The 23,334-nt window shown below is 35.4% G+C and overlaps 1 protein-coding gene across 3 annotated transcripts; it reads right to left on the minus strand.

Annotated features, from left to right (window-relative positions):
* Window positions 1-641: 641 nt before the first annotated feature.
* LOC128557810 (uncharacterized) lies at window positions 642-22,751 on the minus strand. Of its 3 annotated transcripts, none has more exons than XM_053546172.1 (3): window positions 22,733-22,751; window positions 11,765-11,948; window positions 642-5,341 (listed from the first exon to the last, which is right to left on the minus strand). In XM_053546172.1, the coding sequence occupies exons 2-3, from the start codon at window positions 11,834-11,836 to the stop codon at window positions 4,529-4,531; spliced, it is 885 nt and encodes a 294-aa protein (XP_053402147.1). In that variant the 5' UTR covers window positions 11,837-11,948; window positions 22,733-22,751; the 3' UTR covers window positions 642-4,528. The 3 variants fall into 3 exon arrangements, with proteins under 3 accessions (XP_053402147.1, XP_053402146.1, XP_053402145.1); XM_053546171.1 differs by having other exon boundaries at window positions 22,709-22,746; XM_053546170.1 differs by lacking the exon at window positions 22,733-22,751 and adding an exon at window positions 13,977-14,121.
* Window positions 22,752-23,334: the final 583 nt, after the last annotated feature.

Consider the following 23,334-nt stretch of genomic DNA (forward strand, 5'->3'; position numbering starts at 1 on the left):
TGGGACTTGACACAGTGAGATTGGTAATTGGCATAGAAGAGGAAAAAATAAGTTTCAAATCTTAATTGATAGCTATATGTACTTGCATGCGAAACTTTAATCAAGGTGTGACGCTAACATCGACACAGGGTAAGTAGAATAGCTAGACTATTCTTCTTTGAATAGTCTAGCTACAAATCCTTCAATGCAATTAAAAGTAATGGGGCAGAAACAAATTTTCACTTTACCTTAAACAGTAACCTTGACCTTTAAACACAAACAAAATCATGTGCAGACACTGTCTCATCATGGGGAACGTTTGTGTGTACCACAAAGATAATCCATCAATGCAAGTTAGGAGCAGAAACAATTTTTACTTGACTTTCAATAGTGACCTTGACCTTTGACCTAAAAGCATAATCATGTATGTGCATTATCTACATATTGCACTCATACTCTATACACATACAAAGTTTTATGAACCTAGCTTGAACACTTCGAGTAACTGGAGGATCCAGATTTGCAGAAAGACAGACGGACGGGAACTGATAACAGTGATGCAGTGAAAGTGCATTTAAACTTTAACCAAGCTGCTGATACAGATGGTAGGGGTGAGAAGATAGCTCTCCATATACTTCATACAGAAATCAAAAAGGAAAACATGAAAATCTATCTTTATTTTCTAAACTCAAAACAAATAGGATATATATTCTGTACAGTATGACTTAAGTATATCTGCCACTGATGCTGATCTTGTGTACCTGGTCCAATGAAGCTTAACTATCAAACGTTCTCCAACATCTCTAGACAAATGTAAGACCATATAAGATTCTTTCACTGGTTTGTAGGTGCAGATGGGAATTTCCAGCCTCGAAGGTAACTGTTACGGTTGGAGCCTTGTTACCGCCTAAACAGTTACCCGAGAGCCGGATATTCCCATCTGCACCTATAATCAGTGACAGAATCTTTTACTTGCATACCGATATCAAGAAATAATAATAAAAATAAAATCAATCAAATGGCTTTTTTTTTAGAACTATTTCTTATAGCAGCGTATTTAAACAAAGCACGGGAAAGCAACGTCCGTAAACAGGAAAGACGTCATGACGTTTCAAAAACAAATAACAATGTTTAGTTCCGGTTTTGTTTTATCAGTTGCAGTGTAACATTATGAATTTTTGATAAAATAACCTGTTTTGAATCAAGAAAATTTATACTATCAGGAACATAAATATAAATAACTACATAAATCTTCTACATATATGTAGTTCTTAATATGTCATTTAAAGCATGAGAGTCATCTTACACCCTGGGGTGTAAGATTAACAAGAGGGCCATGATGGCCCTATATCGCTCACCTGTAATCATTGCACTTGAGGAAAGAAGGTCCTCAGAAAAAATATCTAAGTCGAAAGAACAGAAACAACAAAGGGAAGAAATTTAACCAAAAAGAAAAAAAAATTATTACAAGGTATAGATATGTCAAAATACACCTAAAAATTGGAGGTACCATCCATGTTGTACCACAAAAAAGTGGTCTCGGTTTTTCCCTATGGCCAATAATAAAAAAGTTACTAAAAATAAGCTATTTATAGTAACGTAAAAGGGAAGTAATTAAAAAAAAAATATTGTAAGTGAACAAAAGAAGGATCTGCCAAATAAATCTGTTGACATAAATGAAATTTCAGATCAGTATCTTCATTAGTTATGGAGATATACCAATTTTAATTTGAAATAAAGGGAGGTAATTTGACATAAAACCAGTCCATAGTTATCTATGCTGATTGTCTCAGTCCAACTAATAAAAATAATGAAATTTCAAATAAGTCCTATAAGTACTTACTGATATAAATCCATTTTGATTACAATCAGGGGAGGTAATCAGATATAAAATAACTCTGGAACCTATGATTGGATCTGATTTGTCATGGAATCCAAGATTTATTGTTGTTGAAGATATTTTGGAAATTTGTATCAAATTTAAACCATAAATGAAGTCTCTATATGGCTGCAAAAGCCAAAATAGCCAATTTTGGACCTTTAAGGGGCCATAACTCTGGAACCCATAATGGAATCTCGCCAGTTCAAGAAAGGAAGTAAGATCTTGTGGTGATCTTGTGTGTAAGTTTGGTTAAAATCAAATCATAAATGAAGCTGCTATTGTGCAGACAAGGTCAAAATACCTAATTTTGGCCCTTTCAGGGGCCATAACTCTGGAACCCATTGAGGGATCTGGCCGGTTCAAGTAAGGAACCGAGATCTTATGGTGACACAAGTTTTGTGCAAGTTTGATTAAATTCAAATCATAAATGAAGCTGCTGTTGTGCAGACAAGGTCAAAATAGCTAATTCTGGCCGTATCAGGGGCCATAACTCTGGAACCCATAATGGAATCTCGCCAGTTCAAGAAAGGAACCAAGATCTTATGGTGATACAAGTTGTGTGCAAGTTTGGCTAAAATAAAATCATAAATGAAGTTGCTATAGTGCAGACAAGGTCAAAATAGCTAATTCTGGCCCTATCAGGGGCCATAACTCTGAAACCCATAAAGGAATCTGGCCAGTTCAAAAAAGGAACCAAGATCTTATGGTGATACAAGTTGTGTGCAAGTTTGGTTAAAATCAAATCATAAATAAAGCTGCTATTGTGCAGACAAGGTCAAAATAGCTAATTTTGGCCCTTTCAGGGACCATAACTCTGGAATCCATAATGGGATCTCGCCAGTTCAAGAAAGGAACCGAGATCTTATGGTGATACAAGTTGTGTGCAAAGTTGGTTAAAATAAAATCATAAATGAAACCACTATCACCCAGACAAGAAATTGTTGACGGACGCACGCACAGACGACGGACGAAGGCTGATCACAATAGCTCACCTTGTCACTATGTGACAGGTGAGCTAATAAATATCTGTCATGTGTTTAAGAATCGGATAGAAATAGCCGTCCCAAGGGCACCTGCACATTGGGCAGTAATGAGGCTTGCCGAATTACCGCCCATGCGCAGGTGGCCGAGGGGCGGATATTTCTATCCGATTCGTAAACACATGACTGATATTTTTTCTTGCATATCGAATACATGTTAGCATTTAATTCTGGCAGATTATTTTTCTTGCATACCGTATTTTTTCAAATAACAGGTAGAAATACTAATGTAGCACTCTTTCTTATAGTAGAGAGTGAACACAAAGCACGGGAAATTAACGTCCGTAAGCAGAAATAACGTCATGAGGTTTTGCGTTGCGCACAATAACAAAGTTCCACTTTAGTTTTATCGTTTGTAGCGTAACGTTATATTCTTATGGTAAACCAACGTATTTTGAATCGAGAAATATACTATAAGGTACGGAGAGAAACTATCAAGGTGCCTCCTTTGTTTCGTATTTTTACATAAATGATATATTATCAGTGCATCAACCACTAGTTGTCATTAACAGCACGAGAGTCATCTGGCATAGGGGGTGCCAGATGGGCTTTGCCGACATGGGTAAAATCACTGGAAACGCCAGTCTGGTGTGCAAGAAGCATTTTTCCAGCACCGGTAAAAATACCGGAAATCCCCATCTGGTATGCAAGAAAATCCCCTCTTTGATATTGATTCTATATGCAATGAATTGAAAATTATTATCTGAAATAAATCTAAAGTGGTGATTTTGTTCAGGGAGAATTTATAAGTATTCTTTAGACACTGTCCAACAAAACAAGTCTATTCAGTATTGACTAGTTATGAAACTTGCCATGTAAGATCAACCCATGATGCTAAAGATGTGTGGAGAATCATAAAAACATTTGCTTAAGTTATTCCTGCCACAGGAATCCTGCGAAACATGCTTACATGCAAAACTGTCACAAATGTTCTATGTTGAAAAGAGGCATAATTTTGACAAAATAAATGCTGTAATAATGTAACTTGCCACATGAGGTCATCTCATGACGCCAAAGACAAGTTTTAAGTTTGAAAGCATTTGACCAAGTAATTTCTGAGAAACCTACTTACATGCAAAACTTTAACCTTAACTTTTGTGACACAGATGAAAGGGCGATTACAAAAGCCTTACTTAAATACTATTTGAAAAAAAAAAATCAAATAGTCAAGCTAAAAATCAAGCATTTCAGTTAAATAAGAAATCATTTGTTCTTTGTTCAAAACTTTAACATTCACTAAATTTAAACTCTTTTCATCTCAGGCTCACCCTCATACTGCTACAGAAGGTCCATATCAAACTCTTTTGGAGGAAAACAACATACATTGTACATTATAACATTCAAATCTGTATTAAGCCATCAACTAAGGGAGAGAAACAGTGTAGTTTAAGGCAGATGGCTGCTGAAGTCAGCTAATAATTAGAACAAAGTGTCAATTTGGGAAATCAGCCGACTGACTGATTAAAGGAAGCGATGGGCTGCTTGATACAGGTGGTATCTACAGCAAGTATTGATGAGGGTATATTTCCTCCCAAAGTGTTTGATACTGACCTCTGTGTACAGTCCCAACACAAGCCAGACTATATATCCTACTCAATAAAAGCAAAACATGTACTTAAAAAAAAAATCATCTATTTTTCCGCTGTCTTTGTTTTCTTTTTTCCTTATATTTTTCTAAAAATTCCTCTTTACGCTGCTTTTCCATCACTTCCTTAATAGTTTCCAATGTTTTGGCAAGGTCTTCTTTATCTAGTTGGTCTTTAAGTACACTTGGCCTTGATGCACTGTAACCCATGAATAAATTATAGGCAGGGGTACTGGTGAAGTTTTGTTCCGAAACAGTTACAGGTATCCCCTTGATCTTCACATTGCCCTTCAACTGACGCTTTTCTATCCTTACTACATCACTCGGTTTGAAATACACTTTCTTTCGATATACTCCGTACTTTAACATTACCGCTACAAACTCATTGGTTGACTTATTATAATACAGTCGCACAATTACTGTTCCAAGATAGCGAAGAACACTAATCAGAATCCCCAACATTAAAAGTGATGCAGTGATAGCCGAGTCCATTGGGTCTATGGTGTCAATCCACTTAATCCGAGTGACTTCAACATTTTCTAATTCTTTTCTGTACCAGAACTTATCAACAACAATTTTCCCGCACAATGCTAAAACTGAGATAATTAGTATAAAAATCATGGGTGTCCACCAAAAATAAAGTTGTATATTACTACTACAGTAGATAAATTCAAATTCTGGTCCTATTTTGTCCTTTTTATAATCAGGCTTCATGTGGGAACTCCCTGAGCTGCCGATTAACTGTCTCTTTTTGATCAAAGTTCGCTTTGGAACTGTGAAAACTCCATGCCTGTCAATATGAGTTGATCCTAAAGCTGCTAATTCTTTCTTCCATATTAAAAATGGACTGCTTCTCTGAAATACAATCGGATGATACAACACAATCAGCAGATAACATATCATGCAAAACACAATGTTTTTTACATTAAACCAGGAAGGTCTAATACGGGGAGTAGAAACTCCGTATAAATCAATACATTTATCTGTACTATGCTGTCGTCCATACCTGTAAATATCGACTAGTCGTTAGCGATCGATATTTTGTTTTTGCCACTATCGATTAGCGCGTAATTAGCATATTACCTCATGTTAATCATGGAGCTATAACACTTATTGTTCAAAGGGTTTACCAGTCACATGTTAAGTGGCAATAATTAGATGATCAGAGATTGATCTAAAGAGATTCTGAAGCCAAAACAGCATGCGACTGCATGTGGTGATATGCTTAATTATTATGAATTAACTCGAGCTCATTTCCCTGAAGAAATATTTTACCACGTAACTTCAAACCTTTATCAAAGGGCCGATTTTTGTCGGATTTGAATAAAAAAAAAAAGGAAAATAACAGAAAGCTGACACTTTGCTTAATCTTGTAGAGCCATAATTATTGTTTATAATGTCAGATTTCTACATACAGAAACAAACATTCTTCTTGAACGTAGGGAATGTTTCAAACGAAACCGTTGTTTAAACTCCAAAATTAGTTTAATAAATTTAATCTTAAAACTGATGTGTGAAAAATACAATGTATTTAAATTAAAATAACAATATTTTTTTTAAAAAAGGCCGACAACGAAGTTACATTAAGTATTCCGAACTTTTAGATAAAACTGCAGAAAATCATCTAGGTTTAACACGCATTTAAATGGTGAAGAACAGAGCAATATAAACAAATATTTTCAGGCAACAGTTTACAGTTTTGACTTGCTATTTTCATTAAAATATGTCCTAATTTTTTTATTCTAAATACTCTGAATCAACAAGGCAAATATCATGTAAAAAACGACATCTTTCTCTCTGGGTAAGACAAGTCTAGATTTAGCCATTTTCACAGGGCGAAAAGTAACATTAATGTAGATATTTTCCATTTAAAAACAGATGCAGGCAATAATTTCATGGCAGAACTTTTGTTTTCAACAAAAAATTCAACAAATGCTTTCCCAGATTTTCACTGAAAGGACGAGTTAAACTGTAAGGCGTAAGTGTTTGAGTAATAGCAGAATAACCTACGGCATACGCTTCGATTGGACGACAGCATCAGATAAGATAAATGCCTGTTTCCAGTCCCCGTATCAGTTGTTCCAGATTAAACACATCTATATTCTGAAACAAATCTCTAAAATGATGTAACACTACAGTACATGAAGCTCTCAATTTTTACAAACCTAATGCGATCTTCAAGCTATAATTTTACTTAGAAACAGAACTTTGACTGCAATCTTGCCAATAGTCAATTTCAAAACTGTACTCAAAAGCAACAAATCAGACGCCAGACTTTTCAGACAGGTCTCAAATATTTTTTTATAACCTTAGTCCCAGGTCATGTTTTCTTGAGACAGTCTATAGCCAAGACTGTTTTAATCATATCCTTTGAGTCATCCAAATAAAAAATAATGTTCTTTATGTCTCAATTATCATTTACAGATATACATAAACTTACTGTGTACATGTATACATAAGCTTACTGTATATGGAAAGCTGTAGTCACAATTAAATAACATGTCTGCTAATAGTCATTTGTTTAAAAAAAATTGCAGTTCTTTCAGTTGCATCACATATCCATACTGTGATTCCTATACACATAAAGCAATAAAACATAGGTATTTTATCAAATATTTAATTCTAACTTACGTTTTCCAAATTTGTCACCCATTTTCGCGACCGTGATTTTCGGATATTTCTGTCATTTCTGACGAAATTTTTTAGTGCAATCTTAATAAAAAGCCAATAAAAAGTCTACATTTAAGAAAAATTTGACAACTGTTGCTAAAGGAGCTCTTATTTTGAAGTATTTTTCGAGAATAAAACATGCAAAGGCATCGAACCCCACCCACTTATAGGCAGTGTGCAAAACAAGACGCTGCTTTTTTTAAAACTTTTTTTCTTTTTTGACATCTTTATTTTAAATGTGATTTTCAGAATTTTTTATTACATGTAAATGGCAGATGTTTATAAAAAGGATAATTTTAGAAATTAACACAAACTGATTTTTAAATAGCTTTTTAAAGGGTTACTAAGAAATATGTAATAACTACATTAATTTCTTGAGTAGTATGAGTACTTTGGTACATATAATGTAGTCCTACAAGAACGTCAAAGCTCTGCGCTTCGCCATTGTTGGCCTCATAATTTTATCTTCGGAAAAAGCAGTGGCTCAGAGAAAAAAAATCCCAGTGTGACCCCTGACATTTATATTATGTTTACACAGATACTACATACTTACTGAAAGCTTTTCTAATATAAACTATGGGTATAATATAAATAAGAAACTGCATGGCCCCCATACAGCTTCACTTGAATGGAAGTGGTAACTGATATGTAATGTTTGGGTAAATGTTCAGACCTTTATGTCATGGTCATGACAGGGGAAAACATCCTATTGACCTTTGACCTCAGACAAAAAAAATACCTATTAACCTATGACCTATGAGTATGACTGTGACCTTCAGACCAGGGCAATGTTGGGCGGTTAAAGCCACCCCCGGTTTTAACCAGCGGTTTTAACCGGTTAAAACCGCCCCGGTCAATATTCTCAGAAGTGGTCAATACCGGTCAATACTGGTCGATTGGTCAATACTGGTCAGTTAGTCAATACTGACTGCTAAGATATTTTGCAGAGTTTATGAACAATTTAAATAATGACTGTTAAGAGCATTTGGGGCTTGATGAAGGTGGTTGCATGCATTATGTTTTAATTAAAACAACCTAATCAATACTCCCAAATTAGTCAAAGTGGGCGATTTGTCAGTACTGGTTGATACTGGTCATTAAACTGCTAATTTAACTGAACTTCATTTGTAGTAAGTGTTTCTGTAGCAGTTAAGTGTTTAATTCACAAGTTTTTACTGGAATATAAATCCAATGAAAATTGCTGTGAACAAGTGGACCCTTTCATGGAAGTGATTTAATTGTGTTTTGATAGCAACTGTCACATTGCTGGTCACCAGGGGTCTAGGTGTTGGGCATGACACATCATGTTACAGGCTATATTTCTGCCATGTAATATTAGAACCCCTTCAAAGATGACAGAGCTATGGACCGGATAGGAAGTTGACCTTTGACCTCCAAGTGTGATCTTGACCTTTGAACTAGGTGTCCCAGGATGAACGAATGGACAAACACTAGCAATTACTCCGTGGGGGGTGGGGGGGGGGGATAAAAATCCTTCTGTCAGGAGTCCACCTATGTCTTTTTTACTCATTTTCCTATATTTAAAATAATAGGTAAAAAAAAATCTTTGTTTACAAATTTGCAAGTTTTGCAGTTCAATTTCCCATTTTTTTTATGTTTCCCTGGATAGTGAAATAAGTCAAATCTGAGGAAGCAGGTGCTATCACTGTAGAGTTTTCCAATGTGGATAAGAATATTGGTAAATGTTTTAAAGTATGGTTAACAGAAGAGATGGAGTGAAAAGGTATCAAAACATTAAAGTATAAACTGGACATCATTCATGGAATATTTCTGCAATATCAGAGATAAGAGTCTCATAAAGTGTATCAAAATTTTAACTTAAAACTCTTAATTACAAATAGGGCATAATTCATGAAATATTCATGCCAGGGCATTTGATGTGGGTGATGATGAGGAATAACTATTTTAAGTTTGAAACAAATCCATAAAGTAATTTCAGAGATAAAGTGAGAGTGCAGGAAAACTTCAACCTTATAGTCATGCTAAAAACTTCCAACTGCTTAGTACAATGTACCAATCAACATACAAGTAAAACTGAATATTATACAGTCAATGACTTATGTTGAGGTCAATATGTGTTTTTACAGACCTGTAAAAATGATACTGACCTCGGACTGCATCCTCGGTCAATATCATTTTTACAGGTCCGTAAAAACACATATTGACCTCAACATAAGTTATAATTGTTATATTATATGCCCTTCTCAAATGCACTCATTTGACTGGCCCATATTTCATACACATAAGAAAAAGTGATACCACAAGTCATTGTCACTTTTGTGGGTCAATATTGCTTTTTGCGGACCCGCGTGTGTACCCCTTTCTACCAATCAAATGAGCGCATTTGAGAAGGGTTTATAATATAAACAAGAGCTCGTCGAACATGAAATGCCCCCCTTGATGCATTCAGTAATTGCACAAGGAACAGAAATTATATGATCACTGTAATCAAAAGTTCTACCCTTTTGGTTTAATCTGACCTTGACCTTTAACTTATTAACCTAACAAGTGATCTTAGTGCCATCCACTGAGCCATTTTTGAATGTTCCAAATTTCAAGACTTGCTTAAGGTCAAATTTCATTTCAGAACACAAAACAATGTATACATGTATGTGGTCCAAATTTGAAAGCTGTGGCTTGAGAAATGTGAAAGCAGGTCACTAGATCAATTTCAAGGTCAAAGTTCATTTCGGTAGACAGAACTATGCATGTGCTTCAAATTTGGAGGCTGTAGCTTGAGAAATGTGAAAGTAGATAATAGGTAAAAATCAATGTCAAATTTCAATTCAGAACACAAAAATATGCATGTGGTCCAATTTGAAGCCTGTACCTTCAGAAATGTGAAAGTAGGTCACTAGGTCAATCTCAAGATCAAATTCAAGGTCAAATTTTTTTTCGGAACACAAAACTATGCATGTGGTCCAAATTTGAAGCCTGTACCTTCAGAAATGTGAAAGTAGGTCACTAGGTCAATCTCAAGATCAAAGTTCATTTTAGTACACAAAACTATGCTTGTGGTTCAAATTTAAAGGCTGTAGCTTGAGAAATGTGAAAGTAGGTCACTAGGTCAAAATCAAGGTCAAATTTTATTTTGGAACAAAAAACTATGCATGTGGTCCAAATTTGAAGCCTGTACCTTCAAAAATGTGAAAGTAGGTCACTAGGTCAATAACAAGATCAAAGTTTTTTTTTCAGTACACAAACCTATGCGTGTGGTCCAAATTTGAAGGCTGTAGCTACAGAAATGTGAAAGCAGATCACTAGGTCAAGATCAAGGTCAACTCATGTCAAGGTTCATCTTGCCACTCAAAACTATGCATGTGGTCCAAATTTGAATGATGTAAGTTATGGACATGAAGATTCTAAGTTTTTCCCCATATAAGTCTATATGAACCATATGACCCCTGGGGCGGGGCCATATTTGACCCTAGAGGGATAATTTGAACAAACTTGGTAGAGAACCACTAAATGATGCTACATTACAAAATATCAAAGCCATAGTCTTTGTGGTTTGGACAAGAAGATTTTCAAAGTTTTTCCCTATATAAGTCTATGTAAACCATGTGACCCCCAGGGAGGGGCCATATTTGACCCTAGAGTGATAATTTGAACAAACTTGGTAGAGAACCACTAAATGATGCTACATTACAAAATATCAAAGCCATAGTCTTTGTGGTTTGGACAAGAAGATTTTCAAAGTTTTTTCCCTATATAAGTCTATGTAAACCATGTGACCCCCAGGGCGGAGCCATATTTGACCCTAGGGGAATAATTTGAACAGTCTTAGTAGAGGACCACTAGATGATGTCATATACAAAATATCAAAGCCCTTAGGCCCTGTGGTTTTGGACAAGAGGTTTTTCAAAGTTTTTTCCTATATAAGTCTATATAAACCATGTGACCCCCGGGGTGGGGCCATATTTGACCCCAGGGAAATAATCTGAACAATCTTGGTAGAGGACCACTAGATTTTGCTACACACCAAATATCAAAGCCCTAGGCCCTATGGTTTTGGACAAGAATATCAGAAACCGTTTAACTGTTCCCGGCCAATATGACCTTGACCTTTGGCCTAATGACCTCAAAATCAATAGGGGTCATCTGCTGGTCATGGCCCATCTAACTATCAATTCTCCTGAAACTAGGCTTAAGAGTTATTGCCTGGAAACCATTTTATTGTTCCTGGTCACTGTGACCTTGACCTTTGACATACTGACCTCAAAATCAATAGGGGTCATCTGCTGGTCATGACCAACCTACCTATCAACTTTCGTGACCCTAGACCTAAGCTTTCTTGAGTAATCATCCGGAAACCGTTTTACTGTTCAAGTTCACTGTGACCTTGACCTTTGACATACAGACCTCAAAATCAATAGGGGTCATCTGCTGGTGATGACCAACCTCCCTATCAACTTTCATGATCCTAGGCCCAAGCGTTCTTGAGTTATCATCCGGAAACGGATTGGTCTACATTCCGGCCGACCAACCGACATCTGCAAAACAATATACCCCTCCTTCTTCGAAGGGGGGCATAACAATAACATTAACAATCCGATACTTTTCACTGAATAACAGAATTGTACCAACCTTTCCTATGGACGCACTTATCACACGGCTGATCTTTGTTGACCTGACCAGGCAGTATGACAGAACAGACATCTCTATTAGTGACGATGATAGCGGCCACCGTGTCTACTGTGACTGGTAACCACAATGTTGAAAGTGTAAAGCATATCCTATTGTTTTTGCATGTTAACTATCCTCATAAGGCCTGAAAATATAAATCAAGAAAATATTAAAAGAAATCCTAAACATTTAGATAGTGACTAGTGAGTATTAAATGAGACATAGATATTGCATTTCAAATAGCTTTTATAATCTTCTATAGCAGCTCTTCCAAGTATTTTAATTAAAAGAGATCCCCTGTCAAGAAGACATGACCTTGCAGTTATACATTAAAACTGAAAACTATCACTGATAAACGAAAGTAACCTTAGAAAGAATCATACAGTGGTACACATTTTTGTTTATTTGAGCTAATAATTCACTATGAGAATTCATATTGCATATACACAATTTAGCATACACATGTACATGTTGTTGAAACAATGCTTGACATACATTTTTCACATCAATCAATCAAAATATCTGTTGTAAGAAGTTGAATCTGGAACTTTGTACATTATTTTCTATTAACACTTATGAAAACATGAAATACATGGTCAGTCTCTGCAATAGGAAACACTGAGAAAAAATGACTGGTGCTACTAAGATAAAAGATAATTTTGCAGTTGCTCAGTACATTCAGTACCCATTTGCTAAACTGTATGTTTTAGGTGAGATATAAGCAACTGAATGGGCTAACTAGTGTAAGAAAACACTCTTCCCAAGTGAACTTCCACTCTTGAAGCAATTTTTCATAGTTATAGCATTGTATTTCTTATTTCAAGTACTTTAACTTATATATATCCAAGGGATGATTACGGGAGTATATATAAAGGCATTGGGATAGAATAACAAGTTTTTCTTATAATATATAATATAATTTATTAGTAGTTTGATTTGCAAACTGAAGTCACGTGGCATAGGTAACGAAAACGAATTTAGACGGCGTCGCCGAAAAAGAATATTTATATACACCTATATATTAATATTTTCTAAAATATGCAAAATGGAAGAAATATAAAATGAAAACATACAACTATTTCTGAGGGGTCGAAATGTCTTGGGGTCGAAATGTCTTTGGGGTCGAATTGTCCAAGAAAATTAAATTTTGGGATTTAAATGTCTTGGGGTGAAAATGTCTTGGGGTCGAAACGTCCAAGATTCGCGGGAAGGAGGTCCCCTCTCGTGTTTGATTTTTTAAAAAAATCGAACCCAAATGGTGCTTTTTTAAGTATACAATATGCAAAAAAACACAACATGTATTTCATTCCTTTACATTTTCTGATTATAACTGGGAGGTGCTGTCTGGGACAGCAGGGCTAGCGCTGGAATGGGCATTTTGAGCAAAATGCTTAAAATGCTAATTTTGGCTCAAGAAAATTCAGAAATGGCTCAAACTCTAAAAAACCAGTCAATTTTTATATAATATTATTTTGGACCAATGAGTGCCAAGACAGACTGTGACAAAACATGCAATAAACAAGAGGCACAGTCCATGGTCACCATCAAGTGACAATAAACCTGTGCCCTTGGGGTAATTAAAAGCATCTCTCACAGTTTGTTTAGCTAAATTGATACTGATTAATGAATATACATGGATCTAAGGTGTTTGATTGAAGTTCCTTGATTGGATAAAATATTGAACTATCTTTTATTATAAAATTATTTCAAATGAGTAATTCATTATTGATGCCAATAAGTATACAATAAAATGTTTTTAAATTAATTTCTTGCTTGTCATTATGGCTGAGAAAGATAGTTCTGAATCAGGTAGTTTACCTCCTGCAAAGAAAGCAAAATCTGTGAAAAGTGAAACTGGGACTCTAAATCCAGCTAAAAAATGGAAAATAGACTTTCATTAGTTGCTTGTGGATTACTTGTAAGTTTGTGTGATTTATTTCAAAACTAATAAATAAATTCATTGCTTAAGAGTTGTCCCAGTAGTTACATGTATATAATATATTGTTAATTCATTGAGAAATGATATAAATTATAGTTTAAAATAAATTTATCCTTGATGCAATGTTTTGCTTATTATTACACAAGGACTGACCATTCAGTTATGAAGCATTTAGTATGATTTAACATTTGTGGATAATGGTGTTTTCTACTGCAATCTAAGCATTTGAAATACCTTAAAGCCCAAAAGCTTTGCCCCCTGTGAACCCCACCAAAGCCCTCTCGTGGACACGCGAATGGTCGTGCGAGCCTCTTCAATCCACGGCGTAAAAATTTGGCTCAAACTTTTTTCAACCCAGTGCTAGCCCTGGACAGACTGTTAAAAGATGAGTAAGCTCATTAGGTGCAAAGTTAAAAAGAACTACAATTACTAGCAGAGCTACCGGCGCCGCTTCGCATTACGGTTAGACATATGAACAAGAAAACGAATAGAGAGATCTAACTGTGTAGACTATTGAGATGAAAATTCATGGTACTTTTTGGAATCGGTGTTGTTCGGATTTTTTCATGTGCTCTATGCACATAGTAATTAATCAGTAAAGACGTCAGTAGACGCTTACTGTTTACTGTTGACAAAAGCGTCTTGCTTACTGCTTTGAATATTGAATAAAAATGTAAATGCGCATTTGATAATAAAAAATTAGTGCTAAATACATTTTCTACGAAGAAATAAAGAAATTAAATACAATATTTTTATTTTTAAATGACTTTCGTCACGCTGCCAATACCGAACTTTATTATATATACTTATGTTTGTCATGATGACGTCATAACTCCACAGTGGTGTAGTGGTTAGCGAGTTCGCATTGAAAACCAGAGGTCGTGAGTTCGAATCTCACCTGGACAAAATTTTTTTTTCAATTCCCTTTTTTATTTCAGTTATTTTTTTTCTATTCTTATGAGTTTTGAAAATATTGTATAACTAAAGTCATTCATGTGAAATTTAACAAGTGTTTAGTTTTGATGTCAGGTTCCAATGTAGTGCCTGTGCATTATGTCAGTAGACATAACTTTAAAAACAAAAACAGCTTTAGGATAAAAATATACAGGCATTGAACAGTGAAAAGCAAATAATGCTCTTCTCCGCATTCGCATATATTTCATTTAAAATCACTGACCAGAGTTTATAAAAAAAACAAGAAAAAACTAAAACTATTGGCAAGGAATTATCAATAAACATCAAAAAGGTTCTTACTACCATCCCTATTTTATAGTGCTAAAAGATTAACTATAAAAAGCCATAGAAATGTTAACTAAATAAACAGGGTTTTTCGAGAATTTCGGCAAACACTGTTTTTCTCAGGTGAAATTCTGATCATTAACTTTTAAAAATTGCTACTTATTTGGGTTTAAAACAAGCTTTGTACAGTCATGTAAATGATTGTAATTTTCCCATACCAGGCGTCTATTATAGCAGTATTTTTGACTGAAAGTTGGACACAATCATTCTTCCTTTCAGAAAGAACAAAAATTTGACAATAATGACATTTAAAAGAATTACAATAGTCATTTCCAGGATTACGTAAATACTAATTTCTATTAACTTTGGAAATGAAACATTAACTTTTTACATTAAGTCCTTATTGCCAAACATTCACACGCAAAGAAACAGAATTCCTTCGGCTATTGGCCTAATGAGATTCTATTAGGTTTGAAGCTTTTCAATTTGAAGGAGTTACCATTTGTGACTGGTTTCCAGTATGATAATAATTTATGTAAAATTGTTGATGCAGTACGTTTTAATAAGAACAAGGCAGTCTGAAGGACAGCTAAATCCCCCGCCACTGCTATGGATAGTGAAAGGGTAAACCTTCGATTTTAGCTGTGACCTTGACCTTAAACTGACATGGCTGACTCATGAATTATGCACAACGTCTTGATGAGGTGATCATTTGACCCAAGTTTGATGAAAATCCTTCAAGGGGTTTAGGAGATACAGAGTGGACACTAAATGGAAGGCTCAAACCTTCGACCCTTAGTTGTGACCTTGACCTTGAGCTGGCATGGTTGACTCATAATTTCTGCAAATCTTTTTGATGAGGTAATCATTTTACCCAAGTTTTATAAAATTCCTTCAAGGGGTTTAGCGGACACGAAATGGAAGGCTCAAACCTTTGACCTTCAGTTGTGACCTTGACCTTGAGCCGACATGGCTGACTCATAAGTTCTGCACATCGCCTTGATGAGGTGATCGTTTGACCCAAGTTTGATGAAAATCCTTCAAGGAGTTTAGGAGATATAGAGCGGACACAAAATGGAAGGCTCAAACCTTTGACCCCAAGTTGTGACCTTGACCTAAGTCCTTGAGCCGGCATGACTGACTCATGGGTTCTGCACATCGTCTTGATGAGGTGATCATTTGACCCAAGTTTGATAAAATTCCTTCAAGGGGTTTAGGAGATATAGAGCTGATACAAAATGGAAGGCTCAAACCTTTGACCTTGAGTTGTGACCTTGACCCGACAAGGCTGACCCATGGGTTCTGCACATTGTCTTGATGAGGTGATCATTTGACCCAAGTTTCATGAAAATCCTTCAAGGAGTTTAGAAGATACAGAGCGGACACAAAATGGAAGGCTCAAAACCTTTGACCCTAAGTTGTGACCTTGACCTTGAGCCGGAATGGCTGACTCATGGGTTCTGCACATCGTCTTGATGAGGTGATCATTTGACCCAAGTTTTATAAAATTCCTTCAAGGGGTTTATGAGTCATAGAGCGGACACAAAATGGCAGGCTCAAACCTTTGACCTTGAGTTGTGACCTTGACCTTGAACCGACAAGGCTAACTCATGGGTTCTGCACATCGTCTTGATGAGGTGATCATTTGACCCAAGTTTCATGAAAATCCTTCAAGGGGTTTAGGATATGGACCGGACATGATTTTATTACGGACGGAAGGACGGACAGAAGGACGGACGGACGCACACCATTCCTATAATCCCTCCACCATGGCGGAGGATAAATTGCAGAAATTATTCAAATATGTTTTCTTCTTTATCTTGGTGCAGATTTTAATCTGTATCGAACTTTCTTTTAATTATACAGAATATCTTTCGAGTATTTCACATGTCAAGAATTAAATTTGATGCAGTCTAAAACATGCATTCAGAAATCATGAATTATCATTAATACTTATGATTTTAATAGATCTAATAGAACATAAACTTCCTAAACGAATCCATAATTCCAGACAATTCCAACACCACTCCTTTGATTTTAAAGGGGCACTGTGATTTATCAAGGGAGCTCTGCCTTTTAGGTAGCACCTAATTTCATATTAAAGGTCCATTACCAAGGGAAATTGAGTTGGCAAATTTTTTCATAGCCAGTGCATAGACTTCTGCAAGACACTAAATAATGAAGATTGGCAGGTCAAAATTTACAGAAGGTCTTTGGAACTCAAAGAAATGTATGTGTATTATGTTGAAATTTCAATGAATCGACAGAATGACCCCCCAGGTCTTTTTAACTTTCTTCATACTTCATAGAAAAATAATTGTACATATAATGCGATTTATTTCGAATTTCTACATACCAACTTTCATTTTCCAATAAAATAAAATAGTTTCTGTGCTTTTTAAAAGAAATTAAAATGTTCACTTTCCTTAGTATTGGACCTTTAAGATTAAAACATAGATATAGATTAGAAGGTTACAGTTGCCAGCCTCTGAGTGAATAGAATCAAACTGGGTCTGGACTGTATGTGTTAGAGTTTGAATGGTATTGCGTATGACTATGAGATTGTGGGATCAAGTACAGTCATTCAATCAGTTCTGGTATTCAATTAGTTCCGACACACTTTCTGAAATTAAGCTTGGCACAGTGTGAGTATGTTTAAAAAACTCTATTTTTGCTATTGGGTCATATAAAGTAACCATTTCCTCGCCAAACGAACGCATGTTTACAAAACTTGTATGAAATCTGGGTCAACAAGCACTTGCAGTTCAAAGCAAGGTTATGGATGCTGCGTTTTCTTCAATGGAGGTTCTGAGGAGCTTGAAAGTTGGAGAGCGATTTCTTTTATTCTAAAAACATAAATACCAACAGGTTGGTATCATTTTGTGTATTTATATTCATTCTATTGATAACATTCGTCAATATGATTTGGCAGTTTCATTTAAGCGAGTAAAACAGCATCATTTAAAGGCTGCTCGCTAATCAATTCCGGTACATGTCCTATATATGTTGGGGGCCGTATAGACGTTGTTATCTTTACTTGTCACATACGCTGTATTTAGTGCTATTTTGTAGCATGCTCTGCTGTTCAATGGATATCTTTGGTCATTAAACTCAGTCCACATGCAAAATATATATTATAATATTCTTATGCAAGTTATGTTGTGCTGTATTATTTTGTCTTTTAACACTTACTGTTAAACTTTAAAAAAGCATGCTGTCTGATGAATAGATTAGAACAGAATAGAATCTATTTTTAATCACAAGTCATATAGACTCTATATGATTATTCCAATCACGTTTTTAAAGTATGTTAACTTAGCAACCACTTAAGGATCAGGTCATGTCATTTTACCAGAAAAGTTGTGTGTATATATATTTTCAGCCTCTATGTTATTAGTGTAGCCTGGTTTTAATGACATCAGTTATCATGTGACACACAGTATAAATGCTCAGTAGACTAACATAATGTGTAAGATAAAATTCAAGTTGAAAAGAAAATACAATGCTGCGTTGCATATCCCTAGTTGGCATTTTTTTGATATTTGAAATATTCCATTTAACTCTTGGTATGATATTATTTATATTTGCAGCTACAATAGCCAGCCAGATGCACTTTCGGTAGATCACGGAAAAGCTCAGAGAAATCAGCACTTTGTAGAGTCCTGCAGTTAAGACTGCAAAGTCTTTTAAGCTGTTTTTTTAATACAATTAATGTTTTATAATAATATAAATAAGTCTATACTAATTTGTTCCACTTAGATTGCAGCTTATATTAATGACTTTCAACACCTTACTCTTGATATTGCGTTACCACTACTGTATATTATGAATGAAATGAAGCCATTTTCTCCTTGAATGCAGAACACTTTTAGGTAAGGAAATACTGGTATCATCTGTTACTATAGATTTGAACCAATAACTCCTGCAATCTGAGTGGACAAAGATATTGTGGCTATTACTAGAGGCTTATGGCTTTTTTAATGTAATATAAAAATGAATGAACACGACATGTTATCTAGTATGTACAGAAAAGCGCTTCTTTCAATAATGCATATGAACTGTTAAAGTTATAGCCAAAAAGGGAGGTGATAGAAATTAAAGGTTCAGTTAAACTTTCTACTGTTGTCATCAGTATTTAAACCTTTGACAAATATAAGAGAAATATCTATGTGAAATAGGATTAAACAAGACAGTAACATGTACATAACCCTTTTTAATATGCCCTAATATATTTTTCTACTAAATATATGTGATGATATCTAATGAACAAGTTATATAACTTTGTTGGTTATTTGTACTGTTTTTCTGTTTGTTACAAGTCAAAAAGCAGTTGATATGTTAAATATATAAAAATTATAAAATCATTAGTTTTATCATGTTTTTAATTATTTCACCCAGAACATTTACTACATGAAATTATGTTATGAATTCAGCGGCTCGTGGATAACACCGCTGGACTGTCATAAATGACAGTTAAAAATTACTTTGAGATGACCCCCAGATAACACAAAGGTCTATAAATAGACACGAGATTGGAACTGATTGACAGGTAACGGAACCAGTTGAATTGGATGTGTTGTTTACATATGGAGTTAGCATACTTTTGAATGCTCAATTTTGTTCAAGTTGGGCTTAAATTGTAGCTGAAATAATCGTCTTTCATCTCATTTAAGAAAAAGAAGTGTTTCCGTAGCAGGTGTAGAATTTGAAGCAAAAATGCATAACGTGTGTCGGAACTGATTGGGCTATTCCAGAAAATATCCGCACCCCCCCATGGAAAGCATTTCAACCCCCAAATACCCCCCTTGGACACACCCCTAAAACACCCCCCTTGGACAAGCAAAAATAGGGAAAACACCCCCTGGACAAAGAAGTTACTACACAGTGTACCCCCTGGACAACCTATGGAAGGCATTTTTCCAGAAAAACACCCCCCTGGACAAGCCGTCTTAAAAGACCCCCCTGGACAGACACCCCCTGGACAACCTATGGAAGGCATTTTTCCTGAAAAACACCCCCCTTGACAAGTTGTCTCCAGAGACCCCCTAGACAGACACCCCCTGGACAACCTATGGAAGGCATTTTTCCAGAAAAACACCCCCCTGGACAAGCTGTCTGAAAAGACCGCCCTGGACAGACACCCCCTGGACTAGTTCAATAACATTAAACTTGCACAGGGCGCCTTTTAATATTTGGACGTTCAACATGTCCCTGTGTCAAGTTTAATCGAATGTCAGCCATTTGTATAGCACAGATTTCGACTTTATTTTATTGAAGTGTAATGTAGGAAAACCCTCAAACACATGAAACATTGGTTTACCGTAACTAAAACTGCATCATCAATCACTTCCCCGACGCATTTCACAGAATCTTTTAGCGTAATTTATTGAAATATCATGAACAATACAACTCTGAATAAATATATAGAATCAATTATACATGCTTAGACGAAAACAAATACGTTTAGCCTACGACACTTGCAAAAAATCTGCGGCCATTATTTAATGCATGGGTACCGCCGAACGCATATGGTCTAGCCTTTTAAACTGCTTTGATATGACTTTACAACTAATTTAAGTAACTTTTAATAAAAAGACAACCAATAAATGCTGATTACACCCATGGATTATAAACATATGCATACTACATAGACAATACGTTAGTAATGGGCCGCATTTTTTTTTTCAAATCCGACCGTGAGAATATTTTTTCGTCTAAAATTATTCTTCATAATAAAGAAGATCTGACAGTTTCATGTTGTGTTGTGAAAGTGAATGGATGTAAATTTCATTTTCAAAGTGCGGACTGATCTTCAATATCTTCAGTAAGACAGTATGTTCAATGGATGTGTAAATTATGTTTCTTTGTCCGTTGCTGGTATTTAGCTATCGCTTTCAAGTCACTTCTACCGTGAACTTGTAAAACCTTCCGCAATAACTTTTGCAGAAAGCTCTACCGGGAAATTCATACTTTCGATAAAACGTCGGACTATATGAAATGTCAAAATCGTAAAATATTGAAGTCCGACGTTTATTTATAGAACTACCCCTGGACAACCTATGGAAGGCATTTTTCCTGAAAAACACCCCCCTGGACAAGTTGTCTCCGGAGACCCCCCTAGACAGACACCCCCTGAACAACCTATGGAAGGCATTTTTTCTGAAAAATACCCCCCTGGACAAGCCGTTTGAATGACTGTAGTTCAGAACAGCCAGGAGTGTGAACATTTTACCAGGTCTAGTATATTGCCCGATTGGTGCATCATACACCGATCGGTGTATCATGCACCAATTGGTGTATTCGACAATACACCAGTCAGTGTATCAGCTCAGAAAATTTCTCAACTTACCATTATTTCATGTGTATTTGATATTTCCGCATCGTGGGAAAAACAAAAGTACAGCCCTTTGAGGTAAAGTTTTCAAATTATTTCACACTTTTTGAAATGTATAAGGTATCGTAATGATAAAACACATTTACATGAACTATTTACATATTATTTATTGTCGAAAACAACAATTTCTAGGGTTAAAAAGCACTTTTGTTTATAATTTCTCAATGCTACTGCTGCATGTGTTCCGCCATATTGATATCCGGGTATTTGGGGACTTCCCTTTGATTCTGCGCCTGAACGCTTGAAAAATCAGCATCTGTCCGAAAATCATGCTTAAGTATGGTGTTCAAAGAATGACATAAACCAAAATATAAAATTACCGCAAATTATTATTTTTTTAATTTATCTATGCAAGTGCTGTAAAAACTACAAAATAAATTAATAAATGCACCCATGATATTGTGGTAATGCATAATTATTTTAACAGACTGAATACCACGGAAAGCAAGTCAGAAAATGACACGTCACTAAAACCCATGCTAATCTTCAAAGAGGGAAGATACATATAGACAACTATTTTGAAGATCGACATAAAAGGAATGCAAGCTATAGATAATTATTAACCAAACTCCTTGATTCAACTTATTTATATAACATAATGATTTATATCATTAATAAAAACGATATTACTTACGTTACTAACTTTGATATCACTCTTAATAATTATACAACTGTTAAGATAACTTTGAACATTATGAGGTTTTAAAACAGACACTTTGAAATCTTATTTCTTATCTAAATTATGTCGCTACAGGTACACCATACATATTCAAGGTAATGCACATGTCAATCAAATTTTGGGATGCTGGGAAAATTGTGTAGCTTTATAAGCGTAGATCCGATCCAACATGGCTGCAATTGTATAAAGGCAATGAAATTTGGTTAAAATCACTTTTGATGGGGTATTTAACTGGTGTCGGCTTACCTGTCAATGAATTATAATTATGTGAAAGTGCATTCAATGTTAAAAACGCAAGAAACGCAGCAGTCTGTTGGAAAAAATGTTATGGCGACAGAAAATGGCCGATGTCATCAACAACATATGAACGTAACGGAGTGCGGTTATTTCTAGTTATCGAAATATTTTGTTTTAAAGTGGCGTCCTACGTGTTAATACACCGATTGGTGTATTGCTGAATACACCAATTGGTGCATGATACACCGATCGGTGCATGATGCACCAATCGGGCAATATACTAGACCTGTTTACTGTAATTCATAAATATGCATTTACATACAGCACAGGAGAACTAATTATGCATAAGTGTTTGTGTCAATTAATTCAGACTCTAACCACGTGCATTTTAATGCAATTTACAATGGATTTGTTTACCGGCGGATTCACCTTGCAACTTACATCCTAAATTATTTATCTCGGACAGGTTGAAAACAGAATGAATCCGATTTATGTCAAAATGATACCATAATGCTAAAGATTTTTAAATACCAGAAAGAGGGATGAAACTCTCAACCGTGAAACATCGGGTATTTCCGAACCCCCCATACACTATTGCGTATAGAGCATAAAGGCCAAAGGTGTATATTGCAGTGTCATTTGCGAATAGACACACTTTAAAATGGATATTTTGTGGGAAGTCATATTATATGCGCTGCGGAACTCCAGAAGAGAAAGGTATGGGCTCTGACCTTGTACAGATTTTAGTAAGAGATATATATATATATATACAGATTTCTGCTAATGGTCATTTGCCACTTAAAAAAATAGAAATGCATAGCGTTATATCTAAACGTCTGCAAAACGACACAAGTTCAGACAAAATACATTAACCTATTTGGTATAACCTCAAAGGCTTATCAATAAATCAGGAGTCCTGGCCCTGTGTTCACAAAGCATTTTTCGGTCTCAGCTGAGTTTGAGTTTGAAATTTTAATATCAGTTTTACTAGAACTTCAAGGTTAAATACCAAATGAGACTGACCATCAATACTGAATAGCCAT

The sequence above is a fragment of the Mercenaria mercenaria genome, chromosome 6 (genome assembly GCF_021730395.1).
Source record: "Mercenaria mercenaria strain notata chromosome 6, MADL_Memer_1, whole genome shotgun sequence".
Lineage (NCBI taxonomy): Eukaryota > Metazoa > Mollusca > Bivalvia > Venerida > Veneridae > Mercenaria > Mercenaria mercenaria.